This window comes from Saccopteryx bilineata, chromosome 2 (assembly GCF_036850765.1).
Source record: "Saccopteryx bilineata isolate mSacBil1 chromosome 2, mSacBil1_pri_phased_curated, whole genome shotgun sequence".
Taxonomy (NCBI): domain Eukaryota; kingdom Metazoa; phylum Chordata; class Mammalia; order Chiroptera; family Emballonuridae; genus Saccopteryx; species Saccopteryx bilineata.
In genome coordinates, this window is record NC_089491.1 from 376568468 (window position 1) to 376579619 (window position 11152).

Genomic DNA, 11152 nt, shown 5'->3' on the forward strand with positions numbered 1-11152 from the left:
CTATCGTCCACCAGGGTGCGCGCCAGCACCACTTCCTGGAGAGGGGTGGCCCTCTTGGGTCTTTCCTGGGTGCCTGCCCTTCCTGAGGAGCCCGGTTCAGGCCCGAAAAGGCTGCGAATTAGTGCCAACTCCAGTAGGATCTCTATGGGGAGCAGGAGCTGGAGGGTGGAAAGGAGCCACGTGAAGAGGGAGAAAAGAAAGACCGGGCTGCTGGGGCACCTGGAGATTAAGAGAGAACCTCAGCTGCTTGTTCCCGGGTTTGAATTCCAAAGGCACAGCCCCAGGCCCACCAACCTCCCCGTAAGATCTGTAACAGTGGTCATGCCAGGAGGTGTAGGGAACACTTAAATTAATGCCTTTTAAGAAGTGTACACACACACACACACACACACACACGAAGTGTACATATACATAAAACCCATCCAATGCCTAAAAGGCCGATTCTGCCCCACAGTGCTCAAACTCATAGGAAGATAGCTTTGAAAAAAGTTTTGGGAATTTCTACTCCAAAGAGATGGGGCATTTGCACATAGTAAAGCTGAAACAGTGCAGAGGTCTTGGCCACCGGCGTGGGGGTGTGGCATGCATAGGTGCAGAGGTGGGCTCTGGTCTCAAATGTTCCGCTTCCCGGGTCATTTTCCTCCATAAAGCACCTCCATAATTAATGCAGCTCGCATCCTTTTACCATGTCAGGAGGCTTCCCCGGTGTGGGGAGCAGGGAGGGAAAGGCCTTAGAAGAATGCCTACATCTGCCACCTCCTGGGACTCCTTTTGCTCTGAGGGGCCTTCCAGCACTGGGGGAGACACTGCAGATGACCTACTTCTCCCACACCCACCAGCCCAATAATCAGAACTGCTGCTCAGAGCCCTGGCCACGGTGCCCGAGCTCGCAGTCACACCTGGGATGGGAATGAAGGCAGAGGCTGAGGCTTTCCCAGGAGGTGGGCTGAAGGCAGGCTGGGTGATGGCTGTAGGAGACCTGTCAGAGAAGGAGGTGGGGGGTCTGAAATCTGAGATATTTGCAGGAATACACGGCTGATTCCCAAGATGCTGTCTCCAGGGATATGGGCTTCACTTTCAGAAATGGGACTGCCACTTGAAGAGAAGAATGTAGAAGCTGGGCTGGAGGTGGAAGGAGCAGTACCTGGAACTCTGCAGACCGGCATCTCATCTCGCTTCGGTGGGGTCTCTGGGGCAGGCCACTTTTCCTGCAAGGACCTCAGTTTTCTCCGTGGCAAAATGAAGGTGTTGCCTGACCAGGTGGTGGCGCAGTGGATAGAGCGTCGGACTGGGATGCAGAGGACCCAGGTTCGAGACCCCGAGGTCACCAGCTTGAGCGCGGGCTCATCTGGTTTGAGCAAAAGCTCACCAGCTTGAAACCAAGGTCGCTGGCTCGAGCAAGGGGTTACTCGGTCTGCTGAAGGCCCGCAGTCAAGGCACATATGAGAAAGCAATCAATGAACAACTAAGGTGTTGCAACGCTCAATGAAAAACTAATGATTGATGCTTCTCATCTCTCTCTGTTCCTGTCTGTCCTTGTCTATCCCTCTCTCTGACTCACTCTCTGTCTCTGTAAAAAAAAAAAATGGTGTTGAACTAGATCTGTGGTTCTTAACCATGAGTGGGGCAAGGAAGCTATTTTTAAACCACACAACTCCCACTGCACAACAGGATACTTGAATACTCCGCTATCAGAATGTCGGCGCACCGCCAGCACAGCGTCATGTGAAAGCTTGTGAAAACTGCAGAATCTCAGGTCCCACCTCAGACCAACTGACTCAGAAGCTGAATGTGATCAAGACCTCGGGTGTGAAGTTTGAGAAGCGCTGCTCTAATATAGCCCCAAGATGCATAACTGGGGAGGGTCTTGGGGAGGGAATCAGGGTATCTTGAAAAACTCCATGGTTGATTCTAATATGTCATCTGCCGGATGGGAACAGGAGGACAGTTTGGTCCTTGAGATTCTTTGCAAACCTACACTGCTGGGATGTGGAGCAGTCAGGCTCACTGGCACTAATGTGGAGGCGAAGGCTGCTTTAGGTGAGATGTCGGGGAGGAGTGGTAAGTGTGCTATTGCATGGCATGGCAAAAGCAAACATCAAGGATGTGGGCTAGCCGGACCAGGCGGTGGTGCAGTGGATGGAGCATCAGACTGGGATGCTGAGGACCCAGGTTTGAGACCCCGAGGGCTCCAGTTTGAGTGCAGGCTCATCTGGTTTGAGCAAAAAAAGCCCACCAGCTTGAACCCAAGGTCGCTGGCTCCAGCAAGGGGTTACTCGGTCTGCTGTAGCCACCCCCTCCCCCCCATCAAGGCACATATGAGAAAGCAATCAATGAACAACTAAGGTGTCGCAATGAAAAACTGATGATTGATGCTTCTCATCTCTCTCCGTTCCTGTCTGTCTGTCCCTGTCTATCCCTCTCTCTGACTCACTCCCTGTCTCTGTAAAAAATAAACAAAAAATTAAAAAATAAAAAAAAAAAGGATGTGGGCTAACTCGAGCACCTCAGGCGCCTGCAAGAAAGCTGGTTCACCTCCTGCACTTCCCCGGCCTCCCGCTGGGGGGCAGGAACAGGCAGGAGGAGAGGTGTGGGACTGCTGCAGCACAGCCCCAGGCGGCAGTTCCCAGGCTGCTTGCTGCTGTCACTTTCCCGTTCCTGATTTCACTCACCCACCTTAGAATTCTACTTCTACTTCCCAGGAGAGATGGCAGCTCAGAGAGGTCGCCCAGAGGGTCAGCCCAGATGTTCTGAATTCCCACCCTCCCTCCCAGCCCCTCTGAGATCATCCTGCCAGAGGCTCCAATTCTGAGGGGTCAGAGGTGGCCTTCTTGGGCTCCAAGGGGGGGTCAGCCAGGCAGCATTGCTGTCAAGGCAAACGAGCCAGTGAGTGTCACGGCCCCACCAAAGGCCCCCGCTAAGAATGCAGGTCACCGGGAGGAGCTGCTGGAGGAGGAGGGGCGGCCCCAGCCCTGCCCAGACAGGCCCAGCCAGCCCCACAGCTGTCCTCCTGTCCCTGGGACTCGCCAGGGGGAGAGGACTCATCAGGTTCCTGGGGTCTAATGCCCCCAGAACCAAGAAGACAAAAGAGGTGCCCTGAAGAGTGGGGGGTGGGGTAGGCATGAGGTGATGGGTCTGTTCCTTCTTCTCCCAGACTTCTAAGTGCAGGAGCACACAGAAACAAACATTCGGCTCCCAGACCGGGCTGGTTTTCTCTATGACCCCTAAATCATTCTTTAAAAAAAAAAAAAAAGTTTTTTTTAAAAAAAACACTTTTTTTCCATATTTTTTTATTTATTCATTTTAGAGAGGAGAGAGAGAGAGAGAGAGAGAGAGAGAAGAGGAGAGGAGAGGAGCAGGAAGCATCAACTCCCATATGTGCCTTGAACAAGCAGGTCCAGGGTTTCAAACTGACGACCTCAGTGTTTCCAGGTGGACGCTTTATCCACTGCGCCACCGCAGGCCAGGCCCTAAGTCATTCTGATGCCCCGTGCCAAGGCGGACCCTTTGAGCCCAGACTCTCCCAAACATGTGATGGGATGGGCCAACCTGAGCATCAGATTTAGCTCTAACAAATTAGAATGGGGGAAGTATAAATAGAAAAAAAATTTTTTTTGGCCAAATAAAAACAAAGTAGAATGGGAAGGTGAAGGAACACAATAATGTATATCCTGCCCCCTCGGAGCCCAAAACTGATCCTCTGTGAGTCTTCCTGGGTTTGGGGCTCTGGAGTTGAGGTTTTTACTCACTTGACATTACTTAGGTACTAGCTGCATACCAGGTGCTGGACGGCCTGGGAAAGAGCATGCCGAGGAGCGTTTCTGCATATCCGAGGGCGCCCCACGAGCCCAGCGAGGGCGCATGTGTGCACAGCCAGGTTGTGTAACTGTGGCGGGGCTCTATCTGGGAGCTGCAGTAGGAGCCTTTCCCTCACGCTTTCCAGCTGGGTGGGAGCCCATCAGATAACCTGGCTGCCTTTCATCGCCTTGTTCCTGATAGGGATCACCCTGGGTGAAGAAATCACTGTCAGTCACCCCCACCTTACAGCCAGAGGGACCAATTGACACACACACCCCCGTGGGGGTGGAGTGAGGGTGCCAAGAGGCTGGCTATCTCTGGGAAGGCAGGGAACCAGCGTTCTTGGCAGGGGAGGGGAAAGAGGGGGCTTGTATGTGGAGGAGGAAGGAAATATCTAGAACTTCCTCATTTGCACAGGTTAAGAGGAGGGAGGGGCAGTCAGCAGAGCTATCAACCCAGAGAGATCTCCTCCCTCCTACACCGGCCACCTCCAGCGCAGGACCACGCAGGACCGGACCCTTCAATCAGCTCAGCTCTGCCTCAAACAAAGGGAGTGAGTCTGCTCAGGGCAGCAAGATCAAAGGGAAGTGTCCACCCCACCCTGCAGCGGCCTGCTCCTCACTGCGGAGGGACACTGAGTCAAAAAGGAAACTTCGAGCTGGAAGACAAACGAAGCAATGATGTGGTTGATGACTTTATTATGGCATAAAAAACACAGGCTGTTTTTTCCTCCTCTCCCCCCACCCCCCCAACAAAGTGGGTTCACAGCAGTCAAAGAAAAAAAATTCCTACATTTCTCCTCTAGGGGGCTGCCTAGAAGGGGGCAGACAGCCAAGCAACCTAGATCTATAAAAGGGGGGAACAGAAGAAAATCTAACCAAAGCCCTCACCCCACACCTTAGAGCTGGAGGCCTCCATAGGGGAACATGCATGTCCCCCCACCACCAACACCTATTCGGGAGTTCCCCTTAGAATGGTCACTGGGAAAAGCTGTCCTGGTGGCACAGGGAGGGGGTGGCTGGTTTCGATGGGTGGAGGAGAAAGGCATCTCACACCCACAGTGCCCTCCCTCTCCCCCTCTCTCTACCTGGCCAGGTGACCTGCAGGCGCTGCCAACTCTCTCCTGCCCCCAACCCTTTCAGCAAGGAAAAGGACCTCTGTCTGGTTGGGTTAGCAGGAGGTAGGGATAAGAGGGAGCATAGAGAACCTTACTTCTTAAACTACCCTAGGCCCATGGTCCCTCAGGGAGAGTCACCCTGTCCCTTTTAAGGATTGCCTTCGACACAAACGCATATTCCCACTCAGATCCCAGCCCTATTTCCCATTGAGCTCCCAGTCCTTGGACTGGGCTTCAGCGTCCCCAAGGGAGGGAGAGACACTGTAGGCCTAGACCCCAGCAGCTTGGACGGGGTGAACAAGATAGGGTCTCCCTTGCTAGAGACCCCAGGCTCAGTAGAGAAACACACACACAAACAACCACACATGTACACACAACATGCACAGACACATGCCCTAATATTAAATAAAATACCCTTTGCTTATAACTTAAAAATCAATACATAACTAATCCTCAAATAAGGCTCTGGGTGGAAAGAGGGCAGGGGAAAGAGGGCAGGGGAAAGGGTAGGGCAGGGGAAAGAGGGCAGGGGAAAGGGTAGGGCAGGGGAAACTCACGGCCTCTTACATCAAGCCTGGGAAAGCCCACTAGTTCTAAAGTCCTATCAGCTCCTTTTCCTTTGCTGGGCTCAGCCTCTGCTGGACTTCTCCCTCCTCCCCTCCCCACTCCACGATCACAATCAGGATGTATTTCTAGTATATACAGAAAGGAACAGGGACGGCTTCCTGGACATCACCTCAGAAGCAGACCCCTTCCAGTGGGAGAACCACTCCTTCATATGGAAGAGGGTAGGAGCCCTCCCCCAACACACACTTGACATGAGGGGCAAGGCTTGCAGGAGCAGGGAAAGGGGAGGGTGAGCAGGAGACAGCCGGGCAGAGACAAAGTCCTCCACTCCTGAGTGGGACCCACTGGTGTCCCTCTGCTGAGGCACCCCCACACCCCCAATAATCGCAGCTAACCCTGTTCTTTCAATTGCCACGGGGAAGGCAAATGATGGGGAACCGAGAATGAGGAACTACTTCAAGTCTAGAGGGAGGGGCTTCTGGCTGCCCTGAAAGCTTACGTGGGAATGGAGTAACAGATGGGGAATGTGGACTACTAAACTTTATTTTATAAAGACCAAAGGTTAAAGACTGAATCCAAGTTTGAGAGGGAAGGGGTTAGTTCCCCCATCACATTGCTTTCTCTCATTTTCAAGGGGACTTCCTTGCCCACCCCCCCACATCTAGCTCTCTTCTCCACCCCACACATATGGCTGGGAAGCTGTCTCGGATTCTGGCTCTTTTCCCTCTTCCTTCATAGCTCCGTCAGACTGGGTCTGAAGGGTTAATAAGGAGACGCATCAAAGGAGTCATTTCTACAGCAACTATCTTTCCAGCCTGATAGAGACCTCTCCCGAAAGGGGACCCCCAGCTTCCCCTGCCCCATCTCAGCTCTCCCTCCGGAAACCCTAGGGGAAGAAACGCTATGAGGGGGATGAAAGGGACCTGAACTGCAGGGCGGTTCCGGAGGCGCTTTTATGTCCCGGTTCCCAGGCGCTAAGGGCGCGTCCAGACAGCTACCCCCAGCGCCCGGGGCCGCCCCACTCCTCTTTGCTCCTGGGACAGGACGCACGTCTTCTCCAGCAGGCCCCGTCGGCCCTCCAGCTGCTGTAGGGATACCCTGCCCGATCCCCTCAGCTGGGGGCTTGGGTGAAACAGCGGGGAAACCGAGAACAGAGGGGCACGCGTAGCTTCCCCCAGCCCAGCCAAACAGTGAAACGCGTCCCGTCCAGCCCCAGAGACTAAAACACCCCTACCGCCCCCTCTCCCTGACCCTGCACCACTTTTCCTCCCTCTCAATAAATAAACACCTTCTCCTCTTACTCAAGCCGCCCCTCAAGGACATCAGGTCAGAGGGGAGCTCTTCTGATGTCAGCGGGGAGGCGCTACCGAGGAGCTCAGTTGGAAGGAGCTCCATTGCCCTCAGCCTCCCGCTTGCTCTTGCCTCCCGGGGGCTCCACCGCTCCTCCGGCTTTGCCCTCGCCGGAGGCTACCCCGGAAGCCTCCTCTTTGGCGCCCTCGTGGGTCTTCATGTGTTTGGCCAGGTGGTCACTGCGCATAAAGACCCGGCTGCAGACGGCACAGGGGAACTTCTTGGTGCCCGTGTGGGTCTGGAGGTGGCGCTGCAGCTCATCCGAGCGCGTGAAGCGTTTGCCGCAGAAGAGCCAGTTGCACACGAAGGGACGGTCGCCGCTGTGCCAGCGCAGGTGTGCCTTTAGGTGCGAGGTCTTGGCGTAGGCTTTTCCACAGCCCGGGATGTGGCAATTGTGCAAATGCTTCTTCTTGCCCCCATCGGGCCCGCACGGAGCCCCCAGTCGCTCCGCCTCCAGGCAGTTGGGGCAACGGCACACGGTCTGGCCTGAGCTGCGAGGCACTGACCGACGGGAGCCTTTGGGCCGGGCCGTCCCGTCCAGACTGGAATCCAGCCCCTGAGACTCCGGGGCAGCAGCTTCCAAGGCCTTTGCCCCGTCGGGAGGCCCCAGAAGGTGCTGCCCTCCGGCGGCTGGGAGGAGGTGGTGCGGGTGTGGGTGGGGTGGCGGGGCACAAAGCTGGTGGTCTCCAACATAGCCCCCCAAGCCAGCCTGAAGCGCTCCGGGATGGCCAGGTGAGGTCAGTGCGCCCTGACTGTGGGGGAGGTCCATCCAGCTGGTCCCGGGATGAAGATCCCACCACGAGCCATCCTCAGTGCTTGGGTGAGTCGGCCGGAACCACGATTCGTAATGGTGTGACATGTCCGGCTGCAGGAGCTTGGAAAAGGGTCCCGGAGCCAAGGGATTGTCGCTTTCCAGGTCCTCGCAGGTTACCCGAGAGGATGCCCCTGGCAACTCATAGCCCTGCGAGAAGTCCACCTCCGGGCCCAGCGGGAGGCTCTGCAGCTCTCCAGGCTGCAGCGGGGAGGGGTAGTCCCCAGCCTCCGGGCTCGTGTGGCCCTGGTATGTTTGGAGAGGCTGCAGGTCGAGGCGCGGAGGGGAGGCGTGAGGCGCGTCCGTGTGCTGGCTGCCCAGAGAGCCGCAGACAGCGGTTAGCATTGCCGGGATGCAGAGTGAGATGGGGGACAGGGACGGTCAGGAGCACCTCAGGTGAGACCTAAAACAGGCAAAGAAGAGGTGAAGTGAGTAAAATCGCCAGCTGACTATCAACCCCAGCCTAAACCCCCTTCCTGCAAAGTGCACCTCCCCAAGCCCCCAGATGAAAAAGAGGAACACACTCTGGTTGGTGACTAAAGATCAGCTAAGAGAATTTGAGAACCCTCAGAAGGGTTGGGGATGTGAAGTTCTTGGCCAAGTGGGGAGGATGAGGGAAATCTGCCGTTCCCTAGCTTCTCTCTCCTAGGGGACCTGGCTTGTCCTGGGAGCCGGGCTGGCCCCGGCTGGCTGGCGGGTGGGATGCTCCCACACTACAATGCTCAAACCAGCCCACCCCAGCTGCGCGGGCCAGCAGAGGGGCAGGGCATTTCTCCGCTTCAGACCTGCTGCCAGCCTAAGGGGAGGCTCTAGATCCACTTCAGCTTTCCCACTTTAACTCAGGACACAGTGAGGAGAGGGGGCGATCTGTTCCTGAAGCTCCAAGCTTGAGGTGATCTGACTTCCCAAAGCCCAAAACAAATCCTAAGACTTTGGAGAAAGAGCCCTCATTCCATCGCTGAGGCATGCTCAGTGAGGAAGAGCATTTCACTGCTCAACCTCACTCCTCCTCAGGTCCCTGCGTGGCTCCCCCAAACCCATTCCCATACCTGGCAGCCACCCCATTCCCTCAGGAACTTCACCTCCCTCGGGGTGCAGCTGCAGTGCCAGTTGCTGGGTATACTTCTGGCCACCAGAGAAAGTTAAGCTGCCTTCCCGGTCCTGACCCACACTGGTGCCAGCCAGCTCACTCTGGCTGCTAAACATGCCCTTCTCCAATGGAGGGGAGACCCAGATATGAAGCTGGAAGGGGTCGGCTTCCCCAAAGAAGGGGGTTAGGAAGAGAAAGAGCTTGCCAGCAAGCTCAGGAAGGTAAAACTGCCACCCCTTAAGTGATGTGGGGTCAGAGTGGGGTAAGCAGAGGACAACAGGAAAATCCAGAATCACAGAAATTAAGAGGAAGAATTGCCCAAAGAGATTTTGTAAAGGGGTGCATTCTAGGCGTGGATTTTTATCCCACAGATAATTCTAATATGCAGCCAAGTGTGGAGACCCACCACTCAAGCTAACTCTTTTTTATTCTTTAAAAAGAGAAAACTGAGACAGTATTTGGAGAAGTGACTTAAACAGAGAGACATTCATTTATTCATTCAATCAACAAATATGTACTGTATGTACCTCTGAACCAGGCCTCTCCACTCTTTCCCTAAACCATTGGGAACCTAAAGACCTCCACCCCTTTCGTGACCATGTATCTGTGACTTGAAGGTCCCCTCCTTCTCGCCACCTCTCCCTCAGGCCTGGGAGCCCTGGTGCCCCAGGTGTGGGATTTGTATTCTCGGGCCTTCTCTGATTGCGGCAGATCTAGGTTGGGATCTAGGAGGTGCAATAGTTCAGGGCAGGGACTTCCCACAGCAGGGCTCAGCTGACCCTGCTACCTTCCCCCTCTGGGATCAGGAAGGGGGCCCTGGTAGCTTGGCAGGAGATAGAGGGGGACTGGGGCGCCTACTCAGTCCCCTGCCTCACCACAAGAAAAGAACAGGGTGAAGCAGCAGGAATGGAGCCTCAGGCCCAGGCAGGGCAGCCCAGATGGGGCTGGGCGGGAGCACTGAGGCCTGGGACCCTAATAGCTTTGGCGCCTGGGAAAGGCCCCAAGGGCTAGGGGCTGAGAAGGCTGACGACCCAGGCTCCACATTGTAGCCCCTCCCGACACAGGGCAGGGAGCCTAATCCGGGGATGCTTAGCCTGCCAGCAAGGTTTCGGGGTGGGAGACAGCAGGACGCGCACTCCCGGCTCCGCGTTCCCCAACGCTGGAAGGCAGCTAAAGACACCCTTCTCCCCTCTTCTGCCGGCTGCCTCTCCACATCCCCACAGCTCAGGCGGTCGGACCTCCGTACTCCCAGTCCTCAAGGTTCCAGTCCTCCGGTTGTCCCAGTCGCTCCAGTTTCCCCAGTTTCCAGCCTCTTCGGTCCCTCCGGTCTCTCCCGTCCGCCCAGTTTTCTCTTCGCCGAGGCTCTTAGCCCCTCGGATTCACCTCCCCCAAAGCCGTAGGAGGCTGGGGCGCGTTCTGCGCGCGCCTTTCCGCGAGGAGCCGGGAGCGCTCATCCCTCGCCACCCCGACCCGGGCTCCTACCTCGAGGCTGCGCTCGGACTCCCGGCACCCTGGCGAGCCACCGGCGGGCGCTGCTGGGTCCTGAGCGCGGGTGGGCTCTCCAGCGGCGGTGGGCAGGGGCGGAGGGCGAGCGGGGGCCGCGACCCGACCCGGCGGAGGAGGGGCGGAGGGCGGGAGCCTGCGAGCGAGCGAGGGAGCGAGCGACGAGGCCAGCTCCGCCCGTGACTCACCCGCGCGCTCTGCCTGCATCCCGGGCCCAGCGCTCCTTTTTCCCCGAAATCGCGGCCCCGCCCACCTCACCTGCCGCCGCCTTTAACCCTTGCGGGCTCGGCTGGACGGGAGGCCGGCCCGGCCCCAGCGCGAAGGGGGCGGGAGGGGAGTGGGGAGGGATCGCTAACTAGGTCGCCTCCCGCCCCCTCCCTCGCTCCTCCCTTGTCCCTCCACTTCGGGGGCAAGGGGCCCGGGCGGAGTGTTTTCCAGGTCCCGAGACCCGCCCCGCGGGGACGAGAGCTGCCCTCGAGCTGGCTCGGCCCGGTGGGGGCCCCAGGACGCAGACCCTGGGAGTTGGGGACACAAGAGGGGGCGGGTCCCGGGCTGAGGCCGAGCCCCCTTAGGGCGCCGTGTGCCCTGACGACCCTCGGCCCACCGACGCTGCCCCGAAACCGAGAGGAGAGAAGGAGACGAGGCTGAGCGCTAAGTACGCGTCCGGTCTGCTCCCAGCCCAGGCCGAGCGCATCTCGGCGGCCGCCCTCCTTCCCTGTTGCCCCCGCCGCTCTCTCCACCACCACTCCCTCCTCCGCCCTTCGCTCTCGCTGGCTCTCCGGCTCTCCCTCTCCGGCCACTCGCTCTTTCGGGGCGACCCTCCTCCTCTTCTCTCCCCTCCTCTCAACCCCCACCTGGCCGGGCTCTGCCGCCCCCACGCGGCTCCCAGGCCCCTCCAGCTCTCACTCTCCATCTC

The 11152-nt window shown here is 57.4% G+C and overlaps 1 protein-coding gene across 1 annotated transcript; it reads right to left on the minus strand.

The window, feature by feature from the left end:
* Window positions 1–4493: 4493 nt before the first annotated feature.
* Window positions 4494–10424, minus strand: SP6 (Sp6 transcription factor). Its single transcript, XM_066263825.1, has 2 exons — window positions 10216–10424; window positions 4494–8046 (listed from the first exon to the last, which is right to left on the minus strand). Exon 2 carries the CDS (start codon window positions 7986–7988, stop codon window positions 6858–6860), a length of 1131 nt encoding a protein of 376 aa, XP_066119922.1. The 5' UTR covers window positions 7989–8046; window positions 10216–10424; the 3' UTR covers window positions 4494–6857.
* Between the last annotated feature and the right edge of the window lie 728 nt (window positions 10425–11152).